We start from the raw sequence: 19,975 nt of genomic DNA on the forward strand, positions 1-19,975 counted from the left end.
ACAGTCTTGGCCAGCTAAGACAGTCTGTTAGTAAACAAAAGGCAAAATGAGAGTGATAGGAAAGAGAAAAAAATCATCAAAGGAAAAGGACATCAAAGGACTGACAGGAGGCAACCAAGGGTCACATTCCAGGTGTTATTCAGAAGCTTGTGGGGTGGTGAAGTAATCAATTCCCTTTCTGTGGCCTGGTGTGGTTAGGACGCCTTTCAGGACCAGGATGACGACAGCTCAACAATGGCATGGTGGATTCTGGGTTCCCAGGAGAAGTTGCGGGTGGAGGGGGTGGCAGCCAGAATGGTGAAGCTCATTCCTTTCAATACACCCATCCCCTTGTTTTGATTGCCCCCTAAATCTCTTTTTAAAGAACCCCAAAAGAGGGTGATAAGCCCATCCCCTCATTATTTTGTCCACCAATTAGGCCGAATTTCCAACACACCAATATCGTTTTATTAAGTTCTGATGCCATTCTCCCCTTGTTTACCCCTCATAATCGCTAAAGAGCCCTTGGGTAGTATCAGCAGACCTTTTTGTTTGGACTAATTCATTCTCTGTCTCCCTTTTGTGTGAAAAAAAATGTTTCTGTCACAGGCTGAGTTGGACTTTTGCTGTTCTGAATACAGTACAGGCCCCTACACAACAGAAAGACCAGGAGGACAAAATGTTGCAGTAATTCAGAAGAAAGAAGGGGAAAGAGAAAAACAGAAATAGGTGGAATTGAATGGGCCAGGACAGGGGATGAGAACACGAGGAGGCACTGAGAGGCTAGGGATTCTATTCCCAATTTGAACCCACATTTCCTATGTGACTTTTGGGCAAGTTGCTTCATCTTTCTGTGCCTCAGTTTCTCCACATGTAACACTTATAGGGGGGCTTCTTATAGGGGGCTTCTCTCATTAGCATTTGTCAAGTGCTTTAAGACCATAAGGGATTGCATGATTTGTAGCTTCTTTAGGCTGAGTGCATTGCACACACTGGGCCTCCATGCTTCCCTCTGTTCCCCCCACCACCACCTCGTGGGATCTCTACATGCTCCCCATGTTCTCTTGACCTATGCCCCCCTAAGTCCCCATACCAGTGTCCTCCTCTCCATGCCAGAGGCCCTGTGTGTGCCCCATTTCCCCCATATCAAGGTTCCCCACTTCCCCCATGCAGAGGGCTCTGTGTGTGCCCTCATTCCCCTCTACCATCCTTCAAAATGAATAGGGGTCTGAGCTCCTAGAGAGAGGGCAAATATTATAATTAGCATCAATATGTTTATCAGCCCTGCCCCGTTCATGTCTCAGACCCTTTCCCATGGCAGAGGATCTCCAAAAGATGAATAGGGCAGAGACCTGAAGGGCTCTCAGAAGGAGAAGGAAAGGAGCTGCATCCTGCAGCCAAGGGACTGGCCTTCATCTTAGCCTGAGGGGCCTGTTCCCCTACAACTCCCTGCCCTGACGGGCTTATGATCTAAAGGCAGAAGCCAACAAAGGGTGGGCGATGGGGATACACCAGACAAGCAGTGAGCCTGGGGAAGAACTGGTTCAGTTTGCTAGCTCCAAGGAGCTTTCTCAGTGGGGTTAGAAGGTTCTGCGGGGAGGGGGAGGACAGGAGCAGGAGAAGGGAAGGATGGGAATAGACTGCCACAGCTCAGCACCTGCCTGGCCGTGATCAGCAGGCTGGGTTTGGGAGGCCTCATGGCAGGGAACTGGAGGAGGAGGAGACAGTGGCCGTTTGGATTTTACTGGAGTGTTTTCCCCATGCACGGGGGCAGCGTGGGTGGGAGCACGCAGGGCTGACTGGTGGTGGTGGGAATGCTGGCAAAGCGACCATGGGGACCAGTCTCAGTAGATCAGCCAGCCAGGGCAGAGTTAACTCACAAAGGGCCTTACTGGGAAAGCCAAGGGGGTTGTGTCTGACAAGGAGGTGCATGGAGAGCCGGCAGAGGGACGCCCAGGCCAAGCTGACGTGGTCAGATCCCAGAGAAGGTGATTTTAACAGCAGCGTTCTAAATAGACTTGAAAGGAGGAAGGGCTGGAGAAGAAGAGGTTGTAACAGTTGAGGGGGGTGGGACGAGAGTTTTGGACGAGAGAGTAAAGCCCAGATTTTAGAGATGTCGTTTGGGAAAAAGGGGTCAGATTAAAAATGACCTGAACATGTGGGTCCAGTGAGAGGGGTAATTCAAAGATGGACCCTGGCTTATGGGCCTCAATGACTGGGAGGGTGGTGAGGCTGTCCATGGAGATGGAGAAAGAGGACAGAAAAGGAGACTGGGGGAAGAAAGAGTGAGTTTTGGTCAAATTCAGATTAAGATGACAACTGGACAGGAAGAGATATCCGAAAGACAGGCCGGGATGCTGGGAGATGGCACGTGTCCAGAGCAAGAAGGATTGCACTTCCAGCAACACAACACCCCTCACTGCCTTTAACATTACCTGCGATGGCTTCATAAAGGGCAGGTTGCATCTCCTCCTCTGTGCTGTCCTCCTGGGGCCCCTCGCACAGAGCTTAACAATCCTCCAGTCCATGGAGAGAGGCAGAGACTGCTGACAGCAGACTGAAGCCCAGTCTCCAGAGGCTAGGGTATCTGGGAAAAGTGAGGCCTACCTAAGGTTTAGGTAAGATAGAGATGCATGTGGGCTTTTTGTTGTTTTAATCCTTTTCTCCTGTTATGCTGTGGTCCCACTCTTCCGATTAAACGACACTCTAAGAAGGCTGTTTGGGGACACTGTATTCATGGCTGGTCACAAGCTGCTGGAAGAAAGAACTGCAAATACCAAGTCAAGTATCAACCATGTAAAACATGGTAACAACCATGTAAAAAGAACAGGAGTACTTGTGGCACCTTAGAGACTAACAAATTTATTTGAGCATAAGCTTTCGTGAGCTACAGCTCACTTCATCGGATGCATGCAGTAGAAAATACAGTGGGGAGATTTTATATACTGTGGCAAAGTTCCTCCTCTACCTTGGTGGGTCTTGCACTTATTGGCAGATTTGCTCACCTTGGAGCTTCATGGCAGCCCTCAGCTTGTCCGTTTTTCTGAACGCACAGTCCAGGTCAACTCCTCCTGTGTCTGACCAGGAGTTGGGAGATTTGGGGGGAACCCGGGCCTGCCCTCTACTCCGGGTTCCAGCCTAGGGCCCTGTGGAATACAGCTGTCTAGAGTGCCTTCTGGAACAGCTGTGCGACACCTACAACTCCCTGGGCTACTTCCCCATGGCCTCCTCCCAACACCTTCTTTATTCTCACTATAGGACCTTCCTCCTGGTGTCTGATAATGCTTGTACACCTCAGTCCTCCAACAGTATGCGTTCTCACTCTCAGCTCCTAGTGCCTCTTGCTCCCAGCTCCTCACACACGCACCACAACCTGAAGTGAGCTCCTTTTTAAACCCAGGATTAGCCTGCCTTAATTGATTCTAGCAGCTTCTTGATTGGCTGCAGGTGTTCTAATCAGCCTGTCTGTCTTAATTGTCTCCAGAAGGTTCCTGATTGTTCTGGAACCTTCCCTGTTACCTTACCCAGGGAAAAGGGACCTACTTAACCTGGGGCTAATATATCTGTCTTCTATTACTCTCCTGTAGCCATCCAGCCCAAACCTGTCACAATACACAGAGAACATGAAACAATGGGTGTTACTATACACCCTGTTACGAGAGCGATCAGGTAAGGTGAGCTATTACCAGCGTGGGGGGGGGGAACCTTTTGTATTGATAATCAAGATGGGCCATTTCCAGCACAAAACTAGACAAGCCATTTACAACACATACTTTGCTTCTCTACAAAAGAAAAAGGACACTAAACTATCTAAACTACTACATGCCACAAGGGGCCACAACAATGGTTCCCTTAACCCACGCAGCAATATTGTTAATCTATCCAGCTATACTCTTAGCCCAGCAGAAGAATCTGTCCTATCTTGGGGCCTCTCCACCCCCACAAACATGATATAGTTCTGTGGTGACCTAGAATCCTATTTTCGACGTCTCCGATTCAAGGAATATTTCCAACACACCTCTGAACAACATACTAACCCACAGAGACCTTCCTACTAACACTACAAAAAGAAGGATTCTGGGTAGACTCCTCCTGAAGGTCAAAACAACAGACTGGACTTCTACATAGAGTGCTTCCGCTGATGTGCACAGGCTGAAATTGTGGAAAAGCAGCGTCACTTGCCCCATAACCTCAGCCGTGCAGAACACAATGCCATCCACAGCTTCAGAAACAACTCTGACATCATAATCAAAAAGGCTGACAAAGGAGCTGCTGTCGTCATCATGAATAGGTCGTAATATGAACAAGAGGCTGCTAGGCAGCTCTCCAACACCACTTTCTACAAGCCATTACCCTCTGATCCCACTGAGGGTTACCAAAAAAAACCACACCATCTGCTCAAGAAAAAAAGCCCTGCCCTGAAAAAGCACAAGAACAAATCCGCACAGACACACCCCTAGAACTCTGACCTGGGGTATTCTATCAGCTACCCAAGATCCATAAACCTGGAAATCCTGGACGCCCCATCATCTCAGGCATTGGCACTCTGACAGCAGGATTGTCTGGCTATGTAGACTCCCTCCTCAGGCCCTACACTACCAGCACTCCCAGCTATCTTCGAGACACCACTGACTTCCTGAGAAAACTACACGCCATCGGTGATCTTCCTGAAAACACCATCCTGGCCACTATGGATGTAGAAGCCCTCTACACCAACATTCCACACAAAGATGGACCACAAGCCGTCAGGAACAGTATCCCTGATAATGTCACAGCAAACCTGGTGGCTGAACTTTGTGACTTTGTCCTCACCCATAACTATTTCACATTTGGGGACAATGTATACCTTCAGATCAGCACCACGGCTGTGGGTACCCGCATGGCCCCACACTATGCCAACATTTTTATTGCTGACTTAGAACAACACTTCCTCAGCTCTCGTCCCCTAATGCCCCTACTCTACTTGCACTACATTGATGACCTCTTCATCATCTGGACCCATGGAAAAGAAGCCCTTGAGGAACTCCACCATGATTTCAACAATTTCCATCCCACCATCAACCTCAGCCTGGACCAGTCCACACAAGAGATCCACTTCCTGAACACTACGCTGCTAGTAAGCGATGGTCTCATAAACACCACCCTATACCAGAAACCTACTGACCGCTATTCCTACCTACATGCCTCCAGCTTTCATCCAGACCACACCACACGATCCATTGTCTACAGCCAAGCTCTACGATACAACCTCATTTGCTCCAACCCCTTAGACAGAGACAAACACCTACAAGATCTCTATCAAGCGTTCTTACAACTACAATACCCACCTGATGAAGTGCAGAAACAGATTGACAGAGCCAGAAGAATACCCAGAAGTTACCTACTACAGGACAGACCCAACAAAGAAAATAACAGAACGCCACTAGCCATCACCTTCAGCCCCCAACTAAAACCTCTCCAGCGCATCATCAAGGATCTACAACCTATCCTGAAGGACGACCCACCACTCTCACAGATCTTGGGAGACAGGCCAGTCCTTGCCTACAGATAGCCCCCCAACCTGAAGCAAATACTCACCAGCAACCACACACCACACAACAAAAACACTAACCCAGGAACCTATCCTTGCAACAAAGCCCGTTGCCAACTGTGTCCACATATCTATGCAGGGGACACCATCATAGAGCCTAATCACATCAGCCACACTATCAGAGGCTTGTTCACCTGTGCATCTACCAATGTGATATATGCCATCATGTGCCAGTAATGCCCCTCTGCCATGCACATTGGCCAAACTGGACAGTCTCTACATAAAAGAATAAATGGACACAAATCAGATGTCAAGAATTATAACATTCAAAAACTAATCGGAGAACACTTCAGTCTCTTTGGTCACTCGATTACAGACCTAAAAGTGGCAATTCTTCAACAAAAAAACTTCAAAAACAGATTCCAACGAGAGACTGCTGAATTGGAATTAATTTGCAAACTGGACACAATTAACTTAGGCTTGAATAAAGACTGGGAGTGGATGTGTCATTACGCAAAGTAAAACTATTTCCCCACCGCTTCTTCACACGTTCTTGTCAACTGCTGGAAATGGTCCTCCCTGATTATCACAACAAAAGGTTTTTTGTTTTTTTGTTCCCCCCTCCCCGTCCTGCTGGTAATAGCTCACATTACCTGACATGCATCCGATGAAGTGAGCTGTAGCTCATGAAAGCTTATGCTCAGATAAATTTGTTCGTCTCTAAGGTGCCACAAGTACTCCTTTTCTTTAAGTCCATTAATGCCTATTAGCCAGGATGGGTAAGGAATGGTGTCCCTAGCCTCTGTCAAAGGGTGGAGATGGATGGCAGGAGAGAGATCTCTTGATCATTACCTGTTAGGTTCACTCCTTCTGGGGCACCTGGCATTGGCTACTGTTGGTAGACAGGATACTGGGCTGGATGGACCTTTGGTCTGACCCAGTATGGCCATTCTTATGTTCTTATGTTCTTAAGTGGCTCTTGTTGGAGGGAAGCACAGCTGATACCCAAAGCCTGGGACACCAAGAGGTGAAGGCTCAAGGCCTAAGACCTGGAGGGGGAGCACTCAGAAGAGACCACATGAGGGGACAGAGGCACAGCTAGCCTGGAGCTACGATAGTGTTTTTTTTATAAGATAGGGAGACTAAAGCATATTTGTACTTGGAGGGAAAGGCACGTGCTGAGAGAGATTGCGAAGGAGAGTGAGAGGGGGTGAGGGAGTTAGGAGGAGTCACTTGGGCAGGAAAAGAAGAGGGGATAGAGGAGGACAGCAGGAAGGATGTCTCAGTGTGTGGCAGAGGAGCAGGAGGAAAGTGTACTGGGAAGTGGGGAGTTCATCCTAGATCTTATTGATAAGGCTCTTGTTCAAAACAAATTATTCTGGGGCAGTTCCATGGCCCGCGTTCTACAGGAGGTCAGACTAGATGATCACAATTGACCCTTCTGGCCTTGGAATCTATGATTTTTTTTCTTTGAGGACATCAGCAAGGAAAGGGAGGAGGGAACAGGATAGGGAGGATCTGAGGAAGGAGACCAAGGGAGTGAAGAGGAAGCAAGAATTTGATAAAGGAGGAGAAGTAGAGACATTTAGCTAAGAAGATGGCAGAATTAGAGGAGGAAAGAGGGACCTGGGTCTGGAAAACATCAGCATCGTTCGTTATGAGACCGTCACCAGAGAGACTCAGCAGCACAAGAACAAGGGTATAGAAAATAGCTGTTGGGGGGTCAGGAAGGAAATTTTGTCAGGAAGGATTTTTCCCTGATGTATTCTATTTTGTTTTTGTCTCCTTATTCTGAAGCATCAGAGAGGATCATGGCAGGATATGTGACACCAGATAGGGTGGGCCAGTGCTCTGAGGCAGTACTGAGAATTCTCTCAGGTGCCTGGCTGGCAGGTTCTGGCTCACATGCTCAGGGTCTGACCAATCATCATATGTGGGGCCAGGAAGAAATTTTCTCCAGGGAGGGGTCTGCAGCATGGGATGTGGGTCACTTGCTGGAATCAGCTGTGTATATGTCACCTAGTCAGTTCCTTGACACAGTGCAGGGCCTCAGGCATTGGTGGCACCTTGGTCTTTCCTACTCTCCGCTTGTGGCTTACCATAGTTTAGTCTCTTGAGGGCTGAAATACTTTAATCCAGGTTATTGGACTGAAAGAGGGGGTAACTGGGTGGATTTTTGGCCGGTGATGTGCAGGAAATCACACCAGAAGATCTTCTATGACTGTGGGTGAGCCAGGCCATTATATTTTTCAGTGTAAGCAGGTGTAGGCTGGATCAGTACTTATATGGGAGACCTCCAGCAAATACCCACAATGCTACAGGTGTGCTCTCCCTATCTGAATCAGTACTAATACGCCAATGCCTCAGTATGATGGGAGGGGGGTGCCATGCTGCACATTTCATCTGGCATGTAAAATCAAAGTCCTGGCCCCTTGTGGTCACTACAGATTCCTTGGCTCTTTCCTCCATGAGCTGTGCTGTTAATCCCTGGGTCCTGAACATGCCATGATTTAGGCAATTCCTTTCTAGTTCCTTAAAGTTTCAGCTTGGTCACTGAATTCCTTCTAATCTGTCCTAAATGCTGTTCAGTGTTGCTGTTTGACTATTCAACATATGCTATACATGACTCCAGAGTAGGGTTGCCAACCCTCCAGGATTGTCCTGGAGTCTCCAGGAATTAAAAATTAATCTTTCATTAAAGATTAGGTCATGTGATGAAACCTCCAGGAATATGTCTAACCAAAATTGCAGCTTTCTAACTGCAGAAAACTGATCACCCTTGCCCTGCCTTTCCCCAAGGTCCCACCCCTGCCCCACCCCTTCTCCGAAGCCCCAGCCCCTGCTCACTCCATCCCCACTGCCTCCGTTACTTGCTCTCCCCCATCCTCATTCACTTGCTCATTTTCACCTGGCTGAGGGTGGATTTTTATGAGCTTGTGCTGTGCAGATTTTTCTATACAGTGCAAGACAGTATTATTTTGTGTTTATCTCCCAAAAGGGGTGTAAATGTGAGTGCTGGGGGAGTCCTCTCTCACACAGAGCTGACTTCAGTCTGTGCCTGCAGTGGGGTGTGGCCCTACCTGTGTGCGTATGCTGCAAGAGGCTGGAGAACCTAATTCAGCAAAGCAGTGAGAGGGAACCCAGGCTGTTCAAGCAGGAGAGGCTCAGTGAAATCCCAGTACATCAGGTGGCATCCCAGAAAGGGGGTCCAACCCATCACACTGGGGATGAGGGGTTTGGGGTGCAGGAGGGAGTGCTGGGCTGGGGCCAAGGGGTTCACAGTGTCAGAGGAGCTCCAAGATGGGCAGGGGGTTGGCGTGTGGGAGAGGTTCTGGGCTGAGGCAGGGGATTGGGGTGTGGGAGGGGGTACAGGCTCTGGGCTGGGGGTGCAGGCTCTGGGGTGGGGCCAGAAATGAGGGGGTCAGGGTGTAGGAGGGGACGTGAGGCTGGGGCAGAGGGTTGGGGTGCAGGGGGGTTAGGGTTCTGGCTGGTGGTACAGGCTCTGGGGTGAGACCAGGGATGAGGGGTTTGGGGTGCAAGAGGGGGCACCGAATTGGTGATGAGGAGTTCAGAGTGTGGGAGGGGACTCAGGGTGGAGGCAGAGAGTTGAGGTGCAAGAAGTGGTTCAGGGTGTGGGAACCGCAGCCAATGGGAGCTGCAGAGGCAGCAACTGCGGGTGGGGGCAGTGCGTGGAGCCCCCTGGCTGTCCCTCTGCCTAGGAGCTGGAGAGACATGTCACAGCTTCCCAGGAGCCTCACAAAGTCAGGCATGCAGGCTGCCTGCCCCGCTGGTGCTGCAGGAGTTCCAGTCAAAAATTGGATGCCTGGCAACCCTACTCCAGTCTGGATGAAGCAATCTCTGTATAGGCACAGCGTGCAAGTTTCTTGAAGAACTTGGTGGAAGGAAGGTGCTTTTTAATTATTAAAAAATCCAGGTGGGAGTGGAAGACAGTGAAATAAAAACAGCTGGTTCCTATAACAGTGATTTTAATATTGACAGAACCTCATTGGTGCCAAGGCATGAATACAATCTGCACTCAGCACCCTTCAGGAAGCTCTACCACATTGCAAGCATCTCAAACAATAGTGCAAGAGATTTCAGAAGTCTTTATGACATCACCAAGACTTCAGCCAATAGCATGTTGGATTTCACAAGACTGCCTGACATTGTCAAGGCTTCACCCAATAGTGAAGGTGCATATGGAAACCTTAGAACATCAACAAAGCTTCAGTCAATGGCACAGAGGCTTTGGGAAGCTTTGATGATGTCACCAAGAATTCAACCATTGCTATGGCAGTTTTGACATCACGATCCTTTATGACATCACAATGATTCAGCCAATGATGTGTGGGTGTTTGGATACCTATATGACATCACTGAGCCTTCAGCCAATAGGATAGTGGCATTCAGAGCCTTTACATCCCTGTTATCTTTTTGATCCAGTCTAGGTAGTTGATGACCTTGGTGTAGAAGCCATAGCTCTTGTGACAGCCGATGCCCCAGGAGACGATCCCGGTGGCTATCCAGCGCTCACTCTCTGAATCCTGCACAGCGAAGACACTCCCACTGTCCCCCTGGCAGGTATCTTTCCCCCCACTGGGCGAGCCAGCACAGAACATGTTCTCAGAGAACACCATGGCCTTCCCATTGACCTCCTTTTCCTGCAGCCATTTCTTGCAGGATCTCTGGTCACCCACTGGCAGTGATACATACTTCAGCCGGTCTGCAAGAACGTTTTTCTCTACCCCAAAACCGCTCACGTAGCCCATGTATCCTGTGGTGTAGAAAGTGCTGTTACTAGCATCTGGGAGGCAGACAGGCAGCAGGTTGGGGCCCAGTGGCACTGGGTCCCGCAGTTCGATTAGTGCAATGTCCCCACTGAAGTTGTTCTCATCATCAGGATCATAGTCAGGATGCACGGACACGTTGCGGACGGGGTGGTTACCCAGCTCGTGGATCTTATTCACCTCCGTGTGGCCAAGGAACACTTCGGCCTTCTTAGCCACCTCGGCAGGGCTCATCCTCCCAGCTGTCTCTGTCTCTGACCTGTGTTCCTTGGGATAGATGGTGTGAGCAGCTGTCAGGATCCAGCGGTCACCCAGCAGCGCCCCACCCCCGAGCCCAAATATGTTTGTTTTCGCCTGCCATGGGAAGCTTCTCGGCGGTGCTGTGCTGCCACCGATGATCCGCTGGATTCCAGTGACGGGATTGTCTGGCTTCCCACACACTGTGGGGAGGGACAGGAACCAAAAAGGCTATTACATACTCTCTTCTCTGGCTGTCTCTCTCTTCACCCCATACCTTTCAGTTCCCTGCTCCCCTGCTCTCATGCTGTCTTTCCATTTGGATTTCTCCGTCTCCTGCACTGCCACCTCCCTCACAGACAGTCCCACATTACTGTCAGTTCCACTTCTCCATCTCTCTCTCCCTCTCTGCTTGTCTCCCTTGGTTCATGCTGACCCTGAAGGCATATTGCTGAGTGCTGAACACAGTGAGATGTTCCCTACTTACCTGGTAAACACATGGGGATGTCCTCATGGCCGTCTTGGTCTGCCCAGGAGCCCTGAGCGGAGCAGTTGTATGTATCTGAGGGAAAAGAGAAGAAGATAATGAAACCAAGGATTGCAGGGAGCGATCATCAGGCACAGGGGGAACGGGGAGATAGTCCCTCTGTCTAGGGCACTGGAACAACCCCACCTGGCATGCTCTGCTCAGCTCTGGGCCCCCCTCAGTTCCAGAGAGATAGTGACAAGTTTGAGGGAGCTCAGAGAAGAACCACAGAAATGCTCAGAGGGCTGGAGGGGATTGAGGGGTAATGATATGCTCATTGAAAGTTATATTATTCAGTCACTAGATGACCTGAGTGCTGAATAGAGTTCAGGGTGTGATCTCAGGTAAATTTGAGCTGGTTTAGCTGTATGCGTCATGTACAGCTGGTTTGTCTAACACATCCCTCCTGTGTAAGAAGGACTGGGATTCCTTGATTCCACATATCATGACACTGAGTTCTGGGAGAGATTCAAAGAGCTAAGTCCACCTGGCATGGAACAGTCATGACGAGAGAGGGGGTGGGAAAATGTGAGTATCTTTGCAAGTGTCTGATGGGTTTAAAATCTGAAGATTTTTTTTTTGAGTGGTTGGGGGGAGGTGAGAATAGGTTGAGACTGAGCCAAGGCAAAGGAGCTCAAGAGTCTTCCCCCTGCACTGGGAGCCAAAGGGATGCCAGAGCCCCATTCCAGAGCACAAGGAACTAGGAGCATGGGGAATGGATAGGGGGATGTTTCTAGCCTAGGCCCAAGGGGCTACGTGGGGAGATGGGATCTGAGGGAGCATAGCAGGCACCGTCCCCAAGCACACCCCCCACAACTGTCCCCAAGCACACCCCCATGTGGCACAGCATGGCCCTGCAGTTCCACTGCCCCCATCCCCCTTGGGTCTTGCAATGGTTTACTCTGAGATCACAGTACTTAGACCAAGATTACCCCTTTACTGGCTTATTTATTAACTTTTAAACAGAGCACAGAACTCTTTAGCTCCTCACCCCCACCCCTCTCCTGGGAGCCTGTGTGCTAATTCAGAGACAGGCCCCCTCTCTTAAAAGGTCAGGAGTCCCACAGCCCCCTCCTGGGCCTGTGTAATAATTTAGGCAGGCTTACTCTCCTTGCATTCAAGAGTTCCACCGCCTTCCTTCCAGTACTGTGCTAATTCAGGCCAGCTGCAGCCTTAAAGCAGCTTCTCCCAGCTGGCCCTTTTTCAATTCATTTCTTCCAGCCCCCCTATGAGGAAAGCTCAGCACCTCCTGTTAGGAGAGACGAGGCAGCAAATACGCTGCCCTCCTTCCCAAGGCTCATCCTAATTGGCCGGGAGTAAAGGGAGCCTTGCCTCCACCCTACATTAGGAGGCTCCTGATCCCAGGCCCTTAAAGAGATAGTAGTCTTGGTTTTCCCCAAACACTAATTCCCCGGGACTGCTTCCTTTCTCCTGTATCTGCCTCTGCCATTCCCCAGGTCCTCGTGTTCCCCCAAACTCCTGGATCCTGAAGGAGCCTGGCCATGGAACATAGGTTGACTGATGTATAGACTCTCTACTGCCCTTAAACAGGACGGATCACCCTTGTTACCAATACTTTCCTAGCTCAGATTGCTATGGCTCTTCCTGGGTCAGAACTCACCGCTCCCTCTGTTGGTGACTATGCGGTAATAAGGCTCCTTGCACCGGTAGGTGATCACTGACTGGTAGTCATTGTTCCCATGTTCGCTAACATAATTGAAGGCCCCGTTGGTGAGATTTTTGGGATCACCACAGTTCACAACTACAGAAGAGAACAAGGAGAGGAGTCAAGGGGGAGCCACAGTGCTCACTGCAGCAGTGAGGTTCAGAAACTCATGCTCGACTCAGTTGGAGCCCATGATGTGACGGAGGGATGGGGACTGTTCATGAGCCCGCTGGAGGGGATGCAGGGCCAGTCTCCATTTGGCAGAGACTAGAGTTGCTTAGAAAATGGAGAAAAAGGCACACAAAAATTCAAAGTTGTTCAAACCTGACCTATTTTTTAATTTAATGACACTTTATCAACATTTTTATCAAAAAGGGTTACATATTTCAATAATAATTCTGATTAAAGTAATGAAAATATTGCAAAAACCAAAAGAAAAAAGAGAAGATCAATAGGGTTTTTTTGCAATAGTTTTTAAGGGGGGAGGCTATTTTTGTACTAAACACGTTTTTATTTTAAAAATGTTACCCAACCCCAGTGGAAAGCATGGTGGCCATTTGACACCCCCCTGAGTGCAATGATTTTGGGGAGGGGTGGACTCAGTCTAGGGCCCAGTAGGACCTATGCCTAAGGACCACAATGCCTAAGATACTGCCAGAACTGGCATTTATGAGTCCCCTTGCTGACAATAGAAAGGCCAAGGACTATGTGGGTTATAGAGGATGTACTCCCCACTCACCCCCTGGGGTCAGGTATCGGTTCGGGGGGATAATCCATGTGTGGGGGTGGGATTATTGACTCACTTTCACACCGGGGCATGGGTCGGTGCCAAGTCCCATCATCCTGGCAGACAGCAGTGAAGGATGCCAACTTCTGGTCACCCTTCAGGAAAAAGAAGAGAAGAGCTGAGGACCACATGTAACCTCAGGTTCCTGCCCCCAACCCCAAATCATGGGGAGGGAGCCTCATGTCTGCCTTCTCATTGCTGTCCAACTCTGCTCCTGATGTCCATCTCAGTGCCCTTCTGTGACCCATGAACCTTTCCTCCTTACCCAACCTTCTACCCCTCCGTCACGCATTGGCCTTGGCTACCCCTATTTCAGCAGGCTCATGCTGCAGCCTCTTTATCCCAGCCAGAAAAACTTGCAGTCACCAAACTGGTAAGCTCTGATTCTACCCCAGAGACACCTACTCCTGGGGATGGGGCACCTGTTCCTGTGAAAAGGCAGGGAGCGAAGAGGGGGGAGGAAATTGCAAGGAGGAAAAGAGGGAGAAGAGACTGGAAAGGAGGAGACTTCGGCAGAAGAGAAGAAAGGAGAAATGGAGAAGAGAGCAGAAGGGTGGGGAGAAGAAGGGTCTCACCTCCATCAGTTCATACCCAGTCTGGCAGCTGACAATGAAGTAGTCACGAAATCTGTACAGGGGCTGCAGGTCTTTGATGAGGGTAAATTGGTCCTTTGGCACAGGCTGTGGGCACCGGATTCCTGTTGGGGAACACGCAAGGCTTTAGCAAGCAGCATGCTCAGGCCTGGAGTAGCTCTGGGAAGGGAGCCACTTACTCTCTGAGCTGTAGTGGATCCTCCACCCATGACTGAACCCTGACTCATCTGTGAAGAACAGCACATCCACCGCATTGCTGTTGGTTTCGATGCTGCCAGGCGACACCTTGCCACAGAACTCACCAATTTCTCTCCCACGTGCCTGGATCTGGAGAGGAAGAAAGCCAGAGCTAGAATCACACCAACAGGCCTCTCCACACCAGTACCCACTCCTCCCCTGCATCAGGCCAGACCAAGGGGCCCATATGCCCCAATGCCCCTCAGTGGGCCTGTGACCCATCTACTTTGGGGTCCCCATTGCCAGATCAAACTAATGGGCCTTCTCCCAGCCTGGGGTCAGACCTATGGGTCCATCTAATCCTGAATCTGGGGAAGTGGAGAAGGATGAGGGATGAGGAAGTAAAATGGAGCAAAGAAGGACGTTTTCTGGTTAGAATCCAGGAATCACCCCCAGCACTGAGGGGTCTTGGAGGGGCCCAGAGCCCCATTGCACAGGATGCTGGGGACTAAGTACCCCGGAGGATGGACTGGGGAAAACAACTTTGCTGTGGACCTTGGGCATTCCCGCTTTTCTAATCTCTGCTCCCTCCTGCCAGCAGTGCTGGCCCTGAGAACTTCCCTGGGAGAAGCAGTTTGTTATGGTCTGATGGCAGGTGGGACACAGGTTTGGACTGGTTTCCAGTACCTTGAGCTGGTCGTAGGGACAGTGGACCTGCTGGTGATCATCGATATCAAAGGGCTCCAGGAACTTGAGGGTGATGGCCAGCCCCCTGTCCAGGCGGATGCTGTAGTTGCACCGCAGCTCCGCAGGGTAGGGCAGGGGGTATTCCGGGCTCGACAGGTACCCAGAGGTCTCTGTGAACAGCTCACTGCTGCACTCCACTTGGGGAGGAAAGAGAGCACCAGTTACAATGGATACAAAGGAGGCAACCTCTCGTCCCACCAATTGCTTCCTAGGTCATTCCTCTTTCCCTTTCCCCTCTGGGTGGTGTCGAGCTGAAGAATGAAATTGTTTATTTTCTTTAATTACTATTATTAATAAGACTCCATATTGTAACTCAAACTCCATTTTAAAAAGCTTACTCCATTTTGGAAAATGCTGCTGTAATCTTATTAGTTTAGTTTAGATGTGTGAATGAGGTATGTATGGATAATGGAATCAACCTCCAGCCCCAGCCTGTCCTGATGAAATAAAGTGTAAACACCAACAGCTGAAAATTCAGACAACAGCCCTAACAAAGTAAGAAGAGTCCACCATCAAAAGAAAAGAACAAAAGTGCAATTGAAGGAAGATCAAAGCCAGGTCAGAGGCTGAAAGTCACGTCTGCAATCACACCGAACTCAGAGGCAGCATGACACAGCAAGACCTATAGACTCTGGATTCAAACTAAAAGCCTATAAAAAAGATTGGTGAGATGGAAGACTTTGGGTAACGTTCTGCTGCCAACATTGAAGGTCATTGGTGCATGCCTGACAAAGACCCAGCCCTTCCTCGTGCCCGGCTTTCCTGGCCAGTTAGCCGCCACGAGCTATGAACCGAAGCTGCGAAATCAAGCCATGGACTCAAGCTATGTTCAGGACTAGTAACTATCCAGTTGCTGCAGAACATTTGATATATGTGTGTGTGTGTATAGGTATTAGGTATTAGCTATTGGTCATAGATCAAATTGTTATCATAATAAACGTGGAATCTTGCCTTGTCCCCTGAAACACTCTTGTGTAGTTTTATCTGCATAACAGCAGCTCCCACACTGGGTCCTATTCCCCTGTGTCAATCTCTGCACCTTTCACTCACCTCGGCAGGAGTGGTGGTCGCTCTGCAGCTGGTAACCAGGGCGGCAGGAGCAGATGTAGCCACCCACATAGTTGTGGCAGAGGTGCTGGCACAGAGGCCCCTCGTCTTCCTCAAGGGCATTGCCATGGGCACACTCATCCAGATCTGAGGGGAGAGGGGGTGCCAGGCAAAGAGAAGAAAGAGTTAAACCTGACTGAAAGCTCTGTATTGGTGGTGCTGTGGGTCTGGCTACTGTCCTGGGGTCTCTGCCTGTTGGGGATGGGGCCCAGGGCTCCTCTGCATTCTCCTGGTGAGGAGCAGCCCTGTGTACCCTTCCTGCATGGTGTGGAGCTCTCATACTCACCCACAGCTTGGTAATAGGCCAGGAAGCCCTTGTAGGGGATAAGGGTGCCGTTCTCTTCGTTGGAGAAGTCAGAGTGGAACATCATCCTCATCCGGTTCCCTTTGGACACAAACTCCCTGACTCCTGGGTGGTTGCCTGTGGCTGAGCCTAGTTGGCCACAGTACCGGCCCAGGTCCTTCTTATCTGCTGTGATCTGTCCAGGAGAAAGTGGGAGGGGAAATCATGAGAATTCATGAAGTTCAACTTGCTCCATGTATCACCATTACCTGGTCTATGCATTTCCAACTCCCTCCCTCTCCTTTGTGCCTGTTGGATAGCAAGGAGAACCTGCTTGCTGTTGAAAAATGATTGTGTCCTGAGGTCACCAGCTTCCCCTCCCCAGCCCTACCCTAGGTCTCTGCTGCACGCACCTTGACGTAGTCATAGAGACAGGACTCAGACGGCTCCAGGTCGAACTGCCAGAAGTTCAACTTCACCACAAAGCCCTTTGGGACTGTAATGTCCCAGGTGCTGATGTTGTTGTTGGGGTACGGCTTGGGGTAACTGGGGGATGTGATCTCCCCAAAAAGCTTCCTTGGGGTTGGGCTGGAACTGACCACTCCAAAGAGGAGAGACCCCCACAGGAGGAGCCAGGGGAGCCTGTGAACACAATGTACATGGAGCATGAGTTACAGACCAGCCATAGATCTGGGCCATATTCAACCAGTAGAAACTTCATGGGAGCCTCATGTGTAGTCCAATGGACCCCTGGGTACACTGGGTATCGACCAGGTGTTATAGAGCCAATGGAGACATAGGAGACATTGAAGAGACCCAAGATCCAATCAGGTACCAGTTGGGCATCAGGTACTAGCCAAGAATATGGTTCCCTCAGACCAGGAAGCCATTTCAAGGGAAACTAGGCACGAACCCCATGGGCCCTGGCTATTTGTTACACACCAGCCATGGACCTGGGTCTCTTGGAACCAGGGGGAGGAACAGTAAGAGATCCAGCCTTATAGGCTCTGAAGGTTTCCCTCCACCTGGCTTTGGGCCACCTGATTCAGCTTGTGTTTGTTAGCTTGGGAGCTTGCCCAGCTCAGCAGTTCAGGGTCCAAAGGTCCTCAGTATGGCGGGGAGTAATCCCCAGCCATGCCTGGGTCCCTCTCCTGTGACCCCCTGTTGAGGGAAGGGGTGGGGCCTGTGCAAGGTCTAGCTAATATTCTCTCCCTTTCCACAGGGTGTGGTATGGAAATCTGGGCAGGTTAGTTGTCCCTTCACATCCTGGTCCCAATCTCGGGGTTACTTGGGGAGTGAGGCCATTACGCTCCTCCAAAATACACTCATTCCCCTTCCCTGGAAGGAGATCAGCCAGGGGAGATTCAAACGCTGCACCACTTCGAACAGGAGGATTAATGGGATAATAGTGGGACATGGATTTAACCCCGTCCACCTCTCATCCTTCCCCAAGGAGTTGGACCCTTCAGTCTTCTCCCCCATAAAGATGCCACCACCTCCCTCCCCAGGCCAGATTGGCAGCACTCACATGTTCTTAGTCTTGTCTGATGTGTGTATGTCTCTCTCTCTCTCCCTCCAAGCGCTCTAACCAGGCGAGTTGTAATCAAATGCAAACTCTTAACCCTGCCAGATCTAATTCAACGAGGTGGGGGAAGACCCAGAGGAGAGGGACGGAAGAGAGACAGTTAGGTTACAAAGCGATTGGCAACGTGAATGGGTTTCATTAGTCCACATTCTGCTGCCCTCTGCTGTCTCTTTGCTGGAACTGTGGCCATGAACTTTTTTTTTTTAAAGCAAGATCCAACAGAGTTGTACACATTTGTGTGTGTATAGATAAGGTTGCTCAAGAGACACTTAACTGGAAATTTCCCTATATTAAAGTGCAATTTTGGGGGGAGTTTTGTTTTTAAAGGTATCATAAAAAGGAAAAAGAAATAGGAACTGTGTTCTTCCTGCCCTTCGTTTTTGAGGCATTTTTCTGTTATGGGAAGAAGGTTTGAAATGTTATTCTTAAAAAATTTAAAAACTGCTCCTTTTTACCTTAGAAATATCAATACTGCCAGGTCTTTGCCTTACTGTTTTGCTGAAGAGCTCCTCAGAGGTGTGAATCAGCAGCTTCCTTGATGAGGAAACAGGAATGTTAAATCTTTAACAAAGAGAAGTTTTCTTTCAGCTGTTTCTTCTGCATTTGTGTTAAATAAGTGTTAATGATAATAAACAAAGCTCAGAGAGTTTAAAACACTATGAATACAAATACCTTCCTCTCTCCCAATTAGTCAGGCCTCTCTGGTTGTTCTGCAGTTGTCTACAGAGTCTTCCAAGGGAAATAGGATGTACAAGAACTGAATTATGAATGTGAAAAAAAACAGTAAAAACAAACAATTTTTCAGGCTTTCTTCATACAGTAGGGAAGAAGGCTCAAGCCCAATATTATTGTTCCTCTGTACATGAGCTTTCAGTTTAGATTTTCCTGGCTTTCTAATGTTGGGGTCTCTAAAATGTCAATGATGTCTTACAGATTTTTCTTTAAAGACACTGATACTTCTCAAGCTTAACACTATTTTTCTGGGAATCCACAGTAAAGAGTCCAAGTCCATGAAAAGAGTCACAACAATGAAATAATGTAAGTGTCCGAGGGTGAAGGAAGCATTTTGAGATGTTTATGCATGTGTATTTAAGGCTGTAGAGAAACTGTACATTATATATATTGTTATATTGTCTGAAAAAGAACATGTGACCCTGTAATTAATGACTCTCATAATAATGTACACACACAGGACCAGAGTTAAGGTTAAATGGGCAATATTAACTCTGGCATTTCCTGACTTTTGAGTGCTTTCCTGTGCATGATGCACATTCTCAGGCAGCCCCAATCAAGGCCCTGGAGGGAAGCTCTCTGGCACAGGACACCATCAGGAATGAAGCTCACATCCAATGGGCACAATCTGTATGGAAGTTTTCAGCCATAGGACACTGCTAGGAGAGAAACTTATATCAACGCGGCACCAGTAGGAGGGAAGCTCACAGCCACAGGGCACCAATGGGGCCCAGTTTAGGGTCATAGAGCATTATTGGCAAGGAAGCTTGTAGCCATAGAGCATCAAAGTTTGCAGCTACAGGGCACTGTTTGCAGGGAAGTTTGCTGCCACCAGACATGATGACAAGGAACCTTGTTCCCCCAGGGCACTGCTGGGAGGGAAAGTGATAATACCCATGGGAATGACACCCATAGGACACTGTGTGAAAGCAGCTCATAACATCAGCTCGTAACATAACATCTGGGTCTCCCACAGTCTTACAAAGGAACATCACTATGTGAAATGCAATTGTGTGTGTGGAAGGAGCCTAAGACTAGAATAGGGTGAGTGCGGAAGTGTGTGTGCTACAAGTCAGGTCTGGGGTTTACATGTTCATAAAGAAGGCAGAAATGTTTCAATACTAGGCCAGATGCCTCTCTTTTGTGGCCTCAGCATGCCATGGATGTGAGAATCTGTTTGCATGTGGCTGTCATGCCATTTCACTTCCATGGGAGTAGCTGTCTTTACAGCCGGTTACA

General features: G+C 49.2%; 1 protein-coding gene across 1 annotated transcript; it reads right to left on the reverse strand.

Annotated features, from left to right (window-relative positions):
• Window positions 1-9,478: 9,478 nt before the first annotated feature.
• Window positions 9,479-18,056, reverse strand: C1R (complement C1r). Its single transcript, XM_073312138.1, has 11 exons — window positions 17,948-18,056; window positions 16,833-17,061; window positions 16,423-16,615; window positions 16,080-16,223; window positions 14,970-15,166; window positions 14,285-14,432; window positions 14,088-14,209; window positions 13,529-13,607; window positions 12,681-12,821; window positions 11,021-11,095; window positions 9,479-10,736 (listed from the first exon to the last, which is right to left on the reverse strand). Coding segments are annotated over exons 1-11 (2,142 nt in total). The 5' UTR covers window positions 17,950-18,056; the 3' UTR covers window positions 9,479-9,924.
• Between the last annotated feature and the right edge of the window lie 1,919 nt (window positions 18,057-19,975).

Source organism: Lepidochelys kempii, chromosome 1, assembly GCF_965140265.1.
Source record: "Lepidochelys kempii isolate rLepKem1 chromosome 1, rLepKem1.hap2, whole genome shotgun sequence".
NCBI classification, from domain to species: domain Eukaryota; kingdom Metazoa; phylum Chordata; order Testudines; family Cheloniidae; genus Lepidochelys; species Lepidochelys kempii.

Excerpts from the sequence above, each read along its gene's own strand:
- C1R (XM_073312138.1), bottom strand. Across the intron at positions 16,616-16,832 it reads GTCTCTATGACTACGTCAAG|ATCACAGCAGATAAGAAGGA; the intron begins GTGCGTGCAGCA and ends TCTCCTGGACAG. Across the intron at positions 14,210-14,284 it reads GATCCACTACAGCTCAGAGA|GAATCCGGTGCCCACAGCCT; the intron begins GTAAGTGGCTCC and ends GTTCCCCAACAG.